At 42.0% G+C, this 15288-nt stretch overlaps 1 protein-coding gene across 1 annotated transcript; it reads right to left on the bottom strand.

Moving 5' to 3' along the window:
• Positions 1 to 1031: 1031 nt before the first annotated feature.
• Positions 1032 to 15143, bottom strand: LOC143331524 (serine/threonine-protein phosphatase PP1-beta catalytic subunit-like). Its single transcript, XM_076748464.1, has 8 exons — positions 15065 to 15143; positions 10912 to 11043; positions 5773 to 6003; positions 5567 to 5671; positions 5364 to 5435; positions 4951 to 5102; positions 4197 to 4331; positions 1032 to 2955 (listed from the first exon to the last, which is right to left on the bottom strand). Exons 1-8 carry the CDS (start codon positions 15114 to 15116, stop codon positions 2851 to 2853), a joined length of 984 nt encoding a protein of 327 aa, XP_076604579.1. The 5' UTR covers positions 15117 to 15143; the 3' UTR covers positions 1032 to 2850.
• Between the last annotated feature and the right edge of the window lie 145 nt (positions 15144 to 15288).

The raw sequence follows: 15288 nt of genomic DNA on the forward strand, positions 1-15288 counted from the left end.
TGCCAACATCAAAAACTAATAAAAAAAAAAACGTGCTCATCTCCACTATCAGGCACAATCTTTGTGCACGGTAAGTAAAACTGACAGCAGACATCATTATAAGACACACAGATAGATTTTCAACTGCTAAATAGATCTGTTAGCTACAAATATGTGGTCTCCTCCCCATATTCTATGTTTATGATCCTGTGTTTGTATTCTCACAAACTGTACTGAAGTATTTGTTTTCTTGGCATTTAGCAATTATTGCATTTTGTCATTAAATTCAATAATATGCAATTTAGCTTTAGCTGTAATAATAATGTAACACTCAACCAACAATCTTACTGTATTTGATGTAACAGATCATATTTGTTTTAATGTTTGTTTATAATATCTCATCATTGTTTGAGGTGCTCAAAACCCAACATTACTTTGACAGACTGACACTGACAATGGAAGAGTCACAGCCACGAAGGTCTTCTGGGTGCAGGAAGAAGAGAAGGAGGACTGCCTCCTGTCAGACGCCACACTTCCTGAGGTCTGATGATGATGACATGATGATGGCTGATGCAGCAGATGTTCAGGTTCAGCAAGGCTGCTGGTTCACACTTGCACGCATCATGACATGTTTTACTGCAGTCGACATAAATACATGTGAAAATTAATCAGTTCAAATCTTTCCTCAGGCCAACTCCCCAGTCAGCACACAGAGCATCGTCATCTACCACATTCTCCTCTTTCTAAAAGTGGGGCTGTGCATCGTCTTTGCTTGGATCTTGTCTCACCTCCACCTGGGAGCTCCGTGTGTGCTCCTGCCTCTCATCTTCTGGAAAAAGAATTTAAGAGTTCCTTCACTTTTCAATAATTTCCACCAATAAGACACCTCCTGTAGGTAGTGGGATTTTTTTGACTAAATCTTCACAATCATTTTACCTTTTACCTGTGTGTGCGTTTGTGTGTGTGCACGCGCCTTTTCTGTCTCCAATTTCTTGACCGTACAGAGACACTCACTCATGCAAAGACACCAGTGAAAGCAGAGCTGACGACAATTTTGTTTCCATCCATTTTAATTGAATTTAGAGACTTTCAAACAAACTTGTACAAATTGCAAAACAGCTTTTGGTAACACCTCATTGTTTTCTTATCATTATTAGGAAATAAATTAAGTGAATAAAAAGTAAACAATGTGAACAGAGAACATAGAAACAGAGAGAATACCACAAAGAGCAAAAGATAAAGAAAGAAAAGAGGCAACTGTTTTTTTCCACAAAGGGTCAACTGCATCTCATTTGCAGGAGACTGAAGTAACTGCCAGCCAGGATAGTCGCTGGTCAGTCAAACATTGGAGCTGAAGTACCTCCTCGTGGTAAAGGACACAGTTTGTACTGGCAATGTAATGAAAAGCCCCTCCTGAGCTGTCTGGCTTGAAATTCACAACATCTAATTTGTACCTCTTTGGACTGTACTACTGTATTTATACACCAGGTGGCATCACTGTCACATAGCACGCCGGCCTGGTCCTGCCGCCCACTCCTGACTCCACCACTTTTCTTTCTCTGCACCAGAACAGATTGGGTGTTGTGAGAGGATGATAGCTGGCATTTTACCTAAACGCTTCCAAGAGCAAACTCTGTTATGTTTGTTTGTGTGCTCTATAAACACAGCGCTAAACAATTCAAATACTGTGGAGCATTTTGTGAAGCTTGCTTTTATTTATTTTGATTATTTGACACTGTACGAGCTCACTTAGGTAAGTTAGACAGTTGCAAAATTGCAACCAGTGCTGTTAGATATTTTCTCTCCATATCTGCTTCTAGGAAACTGGGGATGGACAATTTTCTAAGCACTTTCAATACTTTACATTTATCCAGTGTGTCTGCAGGTAAAACACTGATCTCCAGCGACTCATGTTAGTGAAATGCTGTACATCTAACTTAACGTTAACAAATCTCTCAGCATCTTTCACTATAAATCAAGGGGATCACATGGGGGAAATTAGCTTGATGAGAAGAAATAATAAATAGACCCAGGAAAATGTCAATACCAGCTCTGTGAGAGAAGTGGCATGTTTTTGTGTGGGCGTGGAGTCGTCGAGGCACAGGGAGGCATAACGGAGTGGAGGAATCGATGCCCAGAGGGCGTTGTGTCCGGGTGGAGCGGGTCCACTGCCAGCAGCTTCTGATTTATCCTCTATATTCCATTCACGCCGGTCTTTTCACATTCTTTGCTACTCATGGGGAGGTGCACTTGTTCAATGGTTAAATATAGAAAATATGCACAACAACCGCAAGTTCACCGCACATGCTATAATGTGTTTCAACTCTTTAATCGCAATATGAGAAATGTTATTTCTGCCTACGGATTTTCGCATCACACGGAAGCCTCAGTCTCACTGAAATACACTGGAAGGATTCTCTCTGCTTTTGGAGAGTTCAAGGCAAAACAATGTTTAATCTCTACTGTGTTTGTGTTAAACTGAAAAAGAATTCGTCGAACTCAGTCGCTTCGCCCCTCGACACGGAGAAGGCATTTCCTTTCATGACACAGAACCCCAGAAAACCTCAAATGGTGTTGGAAATAAAATCACAAAAAAAAGAGATTATCTGTTAATAATATCAAAAATACCAACAAACAGGCGAAAAACAAAACAGATTGGTCACAGCAAATCTATGTACACTTACACATTAAGAAAAGAGCTGTCAGTGGAGTTGGGGAGGGGCTGGGTGAGCAGGGAAGAAAGAGGAGAAAGATTTGGGCAATTAGATAAGCCCTGTATCTTCGCTATACAGGGGAGTTACAGGGGTTGCCGTGATGGCAGACCAGGGACGGAAAGGGTAAGAAGGAGGGGGGAGAACCAAGGCTGCACGTTCACCTCTTCTTGGGGGCTTGGGCGGTGCGGGGTGGGGTGACGGGCCGACCAGAGTTTACACCACCATACTGGTACTTGGCCTTCTTCTCTGAGGGCTTTAGGATCTTTAAAGAAAGAGACACAAACACAGAGAGAGAAGATTCATATGTGAGCCTTTCAGAGATAATAATAAACATCAAAAGAGATCAATAGCATCAATATATACTGAAAAAAAAATTAAACTTGTGCTTTTGCTCCCCCTTTGTCATGAGTTGACAGGTGTGGCAAATCAAGGCCCTGATCAAACAGCATCATTACTGCACAGGTGCAGTTGATCAAGTTGTTGATTGTGGCCTGTGGAACGTTAGTCCACACCTCTTCAATGGCTGCATATTGGCAGGAACTGGAACACGCTGTCATACACGTCAATCCAGAGCATCCCATACGTGCTCAGAGGGGGGCATGTCTGCTGAGTATGCAGGCCATGCAAGAGCTCAGCTTCTGGGAACTGTGTACAGATCCTTGCATAATGGGGTCATGCACCATCACGCTGCATGAGTTGATGACGGTGGATCAACTGTACATCATGACGACATTAGCAAAGTGCTCGCCAGCATAACCCCATACACGCTGTCTGCCATCTGCCCTGTACAATGAAAACCAGGTTTAATCCACAAAGGGAACACTTATGCCAACGTGCCAGACGCCATCGAAGGTGAGCATTTGCCTGCTCAGGTTGGTAACAATGATGAACTGTCAAACCCGGTCAAACCCCTTGGGGGGGGGGAGACGAGTATGCAGATGAGTTTTCCTGAGGCGGTTTCTGACAGTTTGTGCAGACATTTTTTGGTTTGGCTGACCAACTGTTGCATCAGTTGTCTGGGTGGTGAGGTGAAGAGGCAGAGTGTGGAGGTCCTGGGCTGGCGCAGTTACACGTGTTCTGCAGTTGTGACACTGGTTGGATGTACTACCAAATTCTGACTTATAATAGTAGAATGAACTTTCAATTCACAGGGAACAGCTCTGGCGGATATTCCTGCAGTCAGCACAGCAGCCTCAAGCTCCCTCAAATCTTGTGAAATCTGTGGCATCGAGTTGTAATAAAACTGCACCACCTGTGCACCAATCATGAGGTCTAATCAGCACCTTGATATGCTGCACCTGTCAGGTGGATGGACTATCTTGGCAAAGAAGAAATGCTCACTAACACAGATTTAAACTAATTTATGAGCAATATATAGGAGAAAAAAACCTTTTGTGTGCACAGAAAAAGTCTGAGATCTTATATTTCAACTCATGAGAAATGGAAGCAAAAACAAAAGAGCTGTGTTTATATTTCTGATCAGCACAAGTGTCTCTACGCTACCTGGAAGGAGCACATGAGAGATTCGTCAACACTCATCATGCCGCCTGCATTGTCAAACTCCCCGCAGTAGTTTGGAGCAGAGAAAAGTGTGACCAGTTGGCGTTTGGCAAAGAACTCGTAACCATCCTCCACAACCTGTTAGAAGACATGTGACATTATTCCACCGCCTACAGCAATCAATACCGAGACACAGATCTTCAGCTACTTTCAGAATCCAACATTGCTATCAAGGTTGAGTATACAAAACCACCTACACCCGAATCAATATGAAACGTCCAATGCAGAGTCGAAATAGCTGTGGTCAATTTAACGATAACAGCTCTTGTGTTAGCTGTTAGAAAAGTTATAGATTTCAGTTTTGATCTGGTCAAAACCTGACGTCGGTGTCTGAAATGCAAACAGTAGCTTCTCATTCTCGGCTACATGCTATTTTACTTGAGAAAAAAAAAAGATAGATAATTACTGAGTGCTAAATCAAATTAGAATGAATTATGCATGAGGAAAAAAAATAGATGAAATAGGAGCAGGAAACTGGCGGCTAGACTGCTGCACAAGGTCTATTAATATGTGGTTTAGCTCGGGTGTCTGTGGTTTTGCATCAGCTGCAGTAATTACTTGTCGCAAAGACATACAAACTAATTTTAAGTCTCTAAGAAAAAAAAAAAAAAACAAGATCAATTTGCTTGTCATGTGTCTCCTGCATTTACACTCCACATCCATCCAGGCTCTCTGTATTCATTCCCTTCATAATTACCTGGTGGGCTCTGCAGATGAGGTCCAGGTCATGGCGGTTTAGGAACTTGCTGACCACATCTGCCCCGAAGGTGAAAGAGACGCCGCGGTCGTTCTCTCCCCAACCTTGTACATCCTTATCTGGGTCTGACCACAACAGGTCACACAGCAGGCCTAAGAGACACAGACAGAGAGGGGAGAAGGCGATAAAGAACCGAAGAAATCGGGGAAGAGCAAAGGGGAGAGTGTGGACAGACAGCTGGGGGAGACTGTGCTGAAGATCCAGCTGACTTTGCTGATGCAACACAGACCATCTACTGATGCAAAAGCCCTTCATTCAGACAGAGAGACAGGCTGGGTGTTGCCAAAGGTAAACTTCAAATTCCAGAGAGAAATCCAGAGGAAGTGAATATGTTCAGTATTAAGTATGAGCACCTGTATCAGGCACGTCTGTGGGCCTCATGATCCTGCGAATTTGCTCCATCGACTGCAAATCAGGCGATAGCCCTAAAATAGAAGATAAAGGAGGTAAATTTTTTTATTGGAGCTGCTACGATTACATTTCGAAGACGAGCATCAGAAAGTTCCCTTTTACATTTGGGATGAAGGGAGGAACGACATGCTAACGGTTCTCTTACCTCCATGGCAGCAGAAGATCTTCTCATCGATGATAGCAGCAATGGGGAGGCAGTTAAAGCAGTCAGTGAAGGTCTTCCACAACTTAATATTGAACCTGCGCTTGCCTGGTGGAACACATAAACATGCATTGTTAGAACCAAACTATGTGTATGTTCGGGCCTTTTTTGTGTGTACATGTGTGCCGGGCGACTTTATTTCTACTCACACTCATCGTAGAAGCCGTAGATGCGGTTGATGGAAGCACACTCATGGTTGCCCCTGAGCAGGAAAAAGTTTTCTGGGTATTTGATCTTGTAGGCCAACAGAAGGCAGATGGTTTCCAGAGACTGTTTCCCTCTGTCCACATAGTCGCCCAGGAAAAGGTAGTTTGCCTCTGGAGGGAAGCCACCATACTCAAACAACCGCAGCAGATCTGTGTACTGCCCATGGATATCACCTGAAAAGAGGGAGGGTGGGAGGCAAAGGGGAAGACAAGATGTTAATCTATTTACTGTAAGTGCAGTCACAAGGACAGGCTGCTTCACATACATTTATTAGAGAAAGAAGGAGCTGCCTAGAGAGGAAAACAATGAGAGGAATTTAAGACAGTTGAGGGAACAAAAGGGAACAAAATTATTAAAAACAGTGCTGATGCAGACACAGGGATCATGAAAAGATGCAAGAATATCCCCAGAAAAGCACAGGACTTAACACAGAAGCCAACACTTTCAGTTTTTCTATCTTCAAACCACACATTAGCCACCAGGTACACACACACACACACACACACACACACACACATACACACCAACTCCTCTCTGAATCCATTTTGATTTTCAGAGCACAGCCAGGCATGTCGGTTGGTGGGGATATATGACTGTGCAGCAAGCCCAAGGATACACACACAAAATGAGCCATCACAACTGCCACCACATCAATGCCGTGGCCCATGGGAAATGGGCTACCGAGGGAGGGAATGCTGACAATCCAGGTTAATCACAAAAATAAAGGACACACATACACATTTCCACACACACTAACTAATCTGAACAGCTCTCCCGGGATTCAGGGTCAACCTTGTCTCCCTGTGACAGCCGTCAGGCAGCGATGTGCCGGGGACGCTCTTACCAAAGCACAGGATCTCGGCAGGGGAGCCTCACTCCATCACCTAGCCAAGACCTGCTTCCTTTTATATCCTCTTGCACCAACTTATGAGCTGCTCTAATTTGGGCCAAGTACTCCAGACACAGAGGACTGCAGAGAGTCTCAACAGAAAGGCTAGGACAATAATAATAGGCTTCATTGTGACCAAAACGGAAAGCAAATGCATGTGCCACACTCTTTTTAAAGCAATGTTTCATTACAAGATGGCACCAAATACAAATTAAAATGAAATAATAGGTTGTTAAGCTGTGCAGCTGTCTGGCCCTGAGATAAAAATGACCAATAGAAGTTGCAGCTTCATATCATGAGAGTAGCTGGCATGATTTCCCCATGCCCATCACTGATCTGGGCACCAAAACCCAAACCACGACTGGCAGCAAACCTATATGGCTACAGGCCTGTGCTTATTTTTGCCTGTGTCTAAGGATGATGGCACGCAAAACACACTTTTTTTCCGTGCAAATGAATGATTAAAGGAGCAGTTCTGAATGTCTGAAGTCTAGCTCCATCTTCCACTCAGTGCTCATGGTGTGCACAGCCAGCTGTGTCTCACCATCAATCGTTTTCTTTGCCCTGGACGCGCAGCCCCAGCTCACCATCTAGACTTTTGATACAAGTACTGGTAAAGGTAACAACTTCCCATTAATAATACAATATCAAAACTTCAATGAAACAAGTCTTAAAGTATTAATCTAGTGCTCCGGCAACATAGTCCAGGTTGCAAGCTGTTAGTATGAAGTCAGGAAAGCTTTTAACATTTCCCAACTATTAGTTCAGCTGCTGTTTTCTTCTCGTAGGACAGTGAAAAGGAGATGGGAGGTGTGAAGTAGGGATCCATGTGTCTCAAGTATTTTACAAATACTTTTGAAAATGCAGCTCAAAGCTAGAAAGAAAGAAATACAGGTATGCTTGTATGAAATGTGCTATACAAATCAAGTTTATCATTGTTAAGTCTTTTCCTAAAAATAACCCCTTTTGGCATTTCTTTCCGTTTTAAAAATTTAACTTTTACAGCAAAAGATTTTTTGTCCCAGGTAACAGTATTTCAGTGATGTCCTCTCTATAGCAAAAGTCATAGTGATATCTTTAATATTGTGTCTGTGGTCAATTAAGAATGTAAGTCTACGTACCAGACCTGAAAACTGCTACAAGCTACAAATGCTACATAAAAACATGAAAATACCCATTCCAACTGACACAGATTTTTTTTTTAGCCTTGGCAGTATGAAAGCAACACATACTGGACAACAGAGTAACTACAGAGGACGTCACACAGAGAACAACAATTCTCGGTTGTGCGTGCACCACAACAGAAATGGACATGAGACATAAAGAATTTGCATTGCTCATTTATGATGCAGTCCGCACAAAAACGTAAACGAACATGAAAAGTCACATTTGGCTACACATAGACATGGCAACATAGACTGTAATCTCTGCAGAGACAGTTGGGGTTGAGTGAACTTTGTAAGAGCAGGGCTAACTTCAGCTGAGCTGTGGCTCTGTAGTAAAACCAGGATTAACTGGATTATAAAATAATACTCTTTCACCATGCTATTTCTCAGCATGTTGCTGCTTTCACATTTTTGTTTTCATTTTTTATTTCTCTTTCGACACCTGTGACGTTGACGGTCTTCAGTTCAGATGTAAAAAATGTTTAAATAATATCACTAGGAATGACTTTGCACACTTGGATGTTTGAAGATGTCTGGCTGCAGAGAGGTGTACCTCAGTTTAATTTTACACTAACTTTCCTCAACTCCTGGTTGAGCTGCTGCATGTCTGAAAGTGAGTGTGTGAGCATCACTAAGACTGGCTTTCTATGGGGCCTACCCCCCCCCCCCCACAGCCTACCCGATCACAAGGAATAGTAGGATGACAGTGAATAATTTACTCGGCACTGCCTCTGCAGTGTCAAAACAGTCCGAAAATAGCAGTGCAGAGATTTAGGATTTAAAAAGCAGAGCAAAAGGCTGAACCTGAGGTCAGTGTTATAAATGTGCAAGACAGCACGATATAAAAACAGTGGTGATAAGAGAGCTCATACAATAATAAAAGGACACAGCAGTGCACCCTATGAATCCTCAAGTAAGCCACCTACATTATACGTCATGCTGACATATGCACTGAAAGAACAGACGAGCAGACAGATCAGTATTGATTAAAAAAAACAAAACACAATAAAACAATAAAACAATGCCAAAGCATGCACAATATGATGGCCATGGAGTACTGGTATTTAAGAAATAAATTTGAATCAAGGGCGCTGTTGCATTACTTTCTGTGTAGCCAGATAATCAACTAGTTCAAAAGCACCCACACAGAAAAACAATCCCGCTGTGAGGAACACTGAATAATACTGCCCAGAGCACATTTCAAAACTAACACAACAAATAAACAATATAATCTTTCTTTGCTGTGCTAGATGGCGTGACACACAAAATAATTTTCAGATAACCAAGGATCCACTTTTCACAAAAAACAAGGCAGGCAGATGTTCATAAAAAAGGTGCAAAAACACTACATGGAAAAATAACACATGCAGTGTCTTATTTCAAGTGTTATTTCAAAATTAAAAACAGCACGGCTGATAGCAAGATATGAAAATATCACCTTACGGATACATATAACACCTCGTGATACATACGTCAAACTTAAAGAAAAAAAAACAGAAACAAATGTGCTCCTATACTCAGAGGCCAAACATATTAATGTGGAACTTAAACAATTAACACAAATTACTTCAGGGTGAGACATTTAATGCAGGCATCAGTGATATTCTGCTAAATATGGCTAAATTGAATTATTAAATCCTCAACTTTAAAATAAGAGAATTCCATGTTTTCATCTCACGCTCTTCAGTCTGTGAGCTGTTCGTGCTGCTTTTCAGTCAGCACTCGTACTCAGAAATAATTAAAGGTATTCAATTCGATTCATCCCAAACACCGACACTGTGCCGCCAGTTGAAATGCATGATGAATGTTACCACATGATCCAAACATACGCAGTGTAAACATAGCATGCATGCTTGTGTTCTTTCTTCCGCTAATTCAACAGGCTACCAAATCAGCTACATTTTGCTCCGAATCAGTACGGTCCTATTATGGCTAACACGCAACCCTGCGGTAATTTTGCAGAGGATTGTGATTGCAGGGTGCTGTTAATCATTATCATCTGTCTAGATTATTTTAGTAACAAAATTACTATCCAACACATGCTAACGCTGAAGGTTTGATTATTATACTTGTCAACTACACTGTATTTAAAAAATCCAATTTTGTACTATTCTGTTTTGGTAAATGATGAAGCCAAACACTATCAAAGCTGCCAGTTTGGGTAAAATTATACCAGTGGCATTAAGGTTAACATGTATGGAGGGAGAAAGCCCAGAACCTGATCCATGTGGCCTTAGTAAATAATTAAAGGCATTCACTGTTTGGACTCTATAGTCAATGGCGGTGCTCTGAAAGCCTGCCAACACAGCCGTAGGTTAAAGTAATCAGGCTGAGGGTAGAAGTTCCGCAACGAATAAAGAAAATAAAGGAGTGACAAAGAAGGCTCACACAAGAACAAATAACACCAACTCAAACTCATGCATATTTTAGAGTAATGTGCCAGGGTTAGGTCGACATGGAAAAGGGCATATGAAGCCATTTATCACTTAAAATACAAATGCTGCCGTCTGAGTTTAACACAGTATTAAGTCTACATAAGAACAGTCTCAAAGGGAACTGGTATGAAAACAGCCACTAATGAACTGTGTGTAGGCCTGAGCCTGTATGTGAGCTTGTGTTTTGAGTTTTCAAGGACTGGCACACATATTATACAGCTCAGAGTTGTTTGCAGTTGCAGTGAAACACTGTAGGGAAAAGATAAAGGGTGTGGGAGTGTGCAGAGATGTGCAGGAGCCAGCTCGAGATACTGAGAGCGGTAGCATTTCAACTGTTGAGAGGGAGTTCACTTGCAAATGTGCACTCCTTTGCTCCGCATTGGTCTGTTCATTTTATGTGTGAAACAGTGATACAGTCAGTTTGCATATGTGTCATTCTATAACATCCATATGGTCAAGTTGAGACAGTGACTTCATGTAATGTTCTCCAGTCTGGTGGCAAAACTTTATGTTTTATGAATGAAAGCAAAACTAAATTTAATGTGGTGAAAAAAACGGGCTCAAACAAGAGCAGAAATGAGCATCACTGACCACAGATCTTCAGGGGTGCCTCAAGCTCTAGCAGGATGGGCTGGCTGAGGAAGATCTCCCTGGATTTGATGCAGAGGCCCCGCACCTCTGCCTCCGTCATCTGGACTATCTTCCCCGGGCGACATCCTCGCACTGGAGAGGAGAGAAAAGACACCATCAGTTCTATCAACAACTGTTTCCATCATTTTCACTGGTTACACAGGACCACCTGCAAACTCCAGCACCATGGAGTTTATCAGCATGAGACCATGATACAATGATTTTTCACCTAAGGGGAAAAAAATTACCCACATCCAACAGAATCACAAGGCAATCTTAAAATCTGATGAGCTGTGGGTGTAATGGTTCAGTAGCTTATAGATGCTTAGTCTCAGCCATACTCAAGAAACCCGCTGCTGAGACTGTGAGAGCAGCTTGCATCTTCAGCACTGGTGTGGGTTTATTGGCTGTGTAGCTGCACTGTTAGCTTAAGCCTACTTCCTGGCGTTCTGCCACAGCTCTGGGTGCAGATTTATCTTAACAGCGATGAAAAGAGTGTGTGTGAGAATTGCAAACGTTTGCTACAGTCAGCAGCTGAAATATTCAGAGATATGAAAATTGAGATTATAAAGAAAAAGTGCTTCCTTGCTACGGTAACTTGTGGCTTGTATTAGACTGAAGTTAAGTTCCATGTCGTTTTGTCAGTTTATATATTTGATATTCGTGTTTGATTCAATATGTGGACTACTTGGTTAGTGCGACATCTCTTCAAAAAGATGGCAATCAGACACACAGCATTACAGCTATGCACAAACAAAGGTGGAGAGCCAATTAAATAAATATTCAGCTGAAGATATACAGTGGTGATATAACAGTGGCCAATTGTGCTTCATCATGTACATGTATAGTAAATGGTTACTGGATGGCACTGTAGCCATTTTCATTCAAGCCTCAGTTTGACACGACAAAAAGCAAATCAAAGCAGTGCGTGAAGACGAACCATTGACGACGGAAACAAAAGCGATGAACAAATCCATGACTGAGGAATTATGTAATAACAAACCGTTTGCCTTAAAGCTAGACGCCTACTAAAGATTCCAGTAAAGGATAGTTGAGCCTTGTGAAATGAATGCATGTTAGTCTGAGAGTAAGTTCACTTAAACACTTTTCATACTTGCCTTTTTGTTTGATTAAAGGATGACAAATCAGAGAATGGCCAAACAGGGAGCAGTTCAAAATGGATTAACTGATGTATTGGTAAGTAATTCCTAAATCTTAGTCCAGGCATGTTTATGCATACACAAACACACACCTGTGCATATGCATGCTACATGGACACTGTACTCACACTCCCTCTCTGTCACTGTCTCAGTCATTAGTCACGTAATCCAACCAAATCTGAGAGAAATAAGTGAACCAAAGGAATATGGATCCTCACAGATGGTAAATCTGAGAGCCAAATCTATTCTTGGGCTGCACCACCCTTAATGAAGTGTTGCTTTACACCATCAATTTCACACCATCAGCTTTCTTTATCATCCATCTACTGCATCAGCACTGCTTCATATCCATGGTGTGAAGCATGAAATTGCAGAAGTAGGGCTCTTCACTCAACGGCCAGGCCTCATCAGAGCCCAGCGAGTTAAGCTTGGATGCTTAGCCTGCTCGGCTTTAACACTGAACCTTTCACTGTTCGCACTTCTGCAGGCTGGCACTTTTAAAAGAGATTACGTTCTTAAGAACATTAAGGGGCAAAGGCTAAAATGAAGCAATGACAAGGATTTACAACCATCAGAGACCAAATCACCGATGGTGTGTATGCGTGGCTGTGTGACTGAACGCCTGTCCGGAGAAAGTGACAGGGTGTTCCTTAAGTTTTAATTCCAATGAATAAGCACTCTCACTGACACTTTGCTTTCCCCCAACACCAAATTTTCTCAGGCAGGAAAACATACAATAAGAAATTATGTAATGTTGAGATACAATATAAAGCCTCAAGGCCTTTCAAAATATTTAGTTCAGATACTTAGCACCACATCGTTTCTAGTCTCTTGAATCAGTATGGTAACTCTGTGCTGAACATCAGAAAAAATCTGTGGATGTGCTTACGACCAAAATTGTTTTGTTTTTTTGGGGGTTTTTTTTGGGTCTTTTTTACATCTACAACTATATGACGTACATCCATAACAAAAAGCTGGGTACTGGGAAAATAAACACCTGCATTAAATAAAAGGTACTAATCAATTTGAAAGCCTGGCTTTGGTGTCTGCTAAGTTGCAGGTTGTTTTCTTGTCTGAAGACCTGAACTGATCCAGACTAATCAACAAAAACCACCACGCCTGTCATAGGCGAGTTTCGCTGTGGTGAATCACTAGTAGAAATTTCTTACCAAGAATAATAAAGATGCCAATCTATAATGGCCGGCTGGCACGTTACTCAATTCTTTGCCCATGTGCTCAATTCCAACCCTTTAGTAAGCTCTCACCACTAACTCCAAACCTGAACGATTACATAAGAGGGCTATGAAACAATAACACCCAAATCAATTAGTCATGTGCAGTCACTTGTGAGCATGAGCACAAAATCAGAGAAAAGACACCATCGTCATCCTGCGCTAACAAGATCACAACAAAACCAAGTCCAACTTTTCTTCAAAATATGAGCAACACAGTGAACGAGTCACTGCAGTTCAAGCTGTGTACTCAGGAATACACTCGTGTGAAGCATCAATACTGACAAGGGATTTCATTTTAACTGTTTCTGTTTTAATTTTTATATAATTTCACCATTTGGTAGCATTGTTAACACAAAAACTTAACTGCAATACACATAAGGCAGACGCAGCAAGATTTTCCAGCAATGACTATGAATAACAATCTTCACATTTCAATGCTGGCAGTGTGTCTCGTCCCTCCAACAGTCACAGATACTGGTGGAAAGTATGCCAAGGACAGCTGAAGTTGCCTTCGTGCTCTGGTCTGACTCAAAGGATATATCACAGGGGAACAGAAAACTCCCCCTCCTCTTGAGCAGGTGAACGGCCAGCACGAATGGATTTTGGCACATCCATCTCTTTGTCGAACACATAACCTGGTCCTAACACACCAACAATTCCCAATTTACCAAGTATGACAGCAAGAATGTGATAGTGAACACGGCGAGATGGCATACTTTAAAGCACAGATATGAACATTTGAGGACAGGTCAGAGAACCACACAATATTTCTTTCATCCATCCTACTTTTGAAAAGTCTTCAGTTTGTGTTTTATCATTCACCTGCATCGATACTAGGAGAAAGCCATTTAAAGGGAATGTGTGCACAACGTGCGCCCACTGAGCATGAGTGCTCTGAATCACAGCAACCTGCCCACTGAAACATACCGACGAACCCAGAGAGGAGTGAGCTACAGAAGTTAAAATCACTTCACAAACACCGCACATCTCAAGTGTGATCACGATGTAGTGATAAGCATATTCGATATCAGATAAAGGGGTTATCTATATATTAATGTTTAAGTCCTATTTCTCTATCTTATCCAATTGCTCCCCATAATGTGACCTTAACCAACAGAAAATGAACTGTATATCACAACGACAACTTAAAGCAGCGCGGAAATGGGCAAAACTTAACCGTGTCAAGGGCAGGGGCGCTGGTCAAGATCGGTATTCATGCTTAAGCTTAACAAATATTATTTCAACCTACATAACAGTTACAACCATTAGAGCCATGCCACAAGATTCAGGCTGTCATTTTAATGTTACAACGCACAGGACAAACGTCCCAGCCCCTCCTGCTACCAGCCGGACATCATTTTGAGGATAAATGGGGCAGAATACAGCGAAAAAACCAGCATCCAGAAAGTTTAATTACATGTTGAAGTGAGGACACAGTAACAATTTTTAACAGAAGCCACGTAGCTATTACTGCTAGAACTGAGAAATGTAGGCGTTCACCGCTGACACTGTTTATAAACACGGCCAGCTAACAGTAACGTTAGCCAAAGCTAGCCGGGGATACAACGTTACGAGTGCCTGACGTTAGCCTGCTAGCTAACACATTTCCTGCATTTTATGAGGCGACCGCGGTAGTTACCGAATAAACCTCACACCAGGCTAAGCGAACATAAACAGCTAGCTCTGCGTAACATTAGAGAGGATATTAAAACTGTGTACCTTCCAGGAGCCGAGAGATGAGGCTGTCCACGTTCAATTCACCCTCCGCCATCTTCAAACTGATGTGGTACAGTGCTGGCCAGTTCTTTTCTCCCTAGAGACACCAGGGGGCGCTGTTGTCAGCGAAACAGTAACCGGAGATGCTATGACGAAGAGCCATTTTAACCATCTTCATCTTTATTAAAATTACTTTATAAGTGGTTTTAGGCTTACAAAAATGCCGT

The sequence above is a fragment of the Chaetodon auriga genome, chromosome 14 (assembly GCF_051107435.1).
Source record: "Chaetodon auriga isolate fChaAug3 chromosome 14, fChaAug3.hap1, whole genome shotgun sequence".
In the NCBI taxonomy this organism is placed as follows: Eukaryota; Metazoa; Chordata; class Actinopteri; order Chaetodontiformes; family Chaetodontidae; genus Chaetodon; species Chaetodon auriga.

What these genes read in the sequence shown, in the direction of transcription:
- LOC143331524 (XM_076748464.1), bottom strand. Translation starts at nt 15,116, where the DNA reads ATGGCGGAGGGTGAATTGAACGTGGACAGCCTCATCTCTCGGCTCCTG. An exon ending in GATCTTCTGCTGCCATGGAG is followed by an intron (nt 5,436 to 5,566) that starts GTAAGAGAACCG and finishes CTTCTATTTTAG; the next exon opens with GGCTATCGCCTGATTTGCAG. An exon ending in CACAGACGTGCCTGATACAG is followed by an intron (nt 5,103 to 5,363) that starts GTGCTCATACTT and finishes TGTGTCTCTTAG; the next exon opens with GCCTGCTGTGTGACCTGTTG.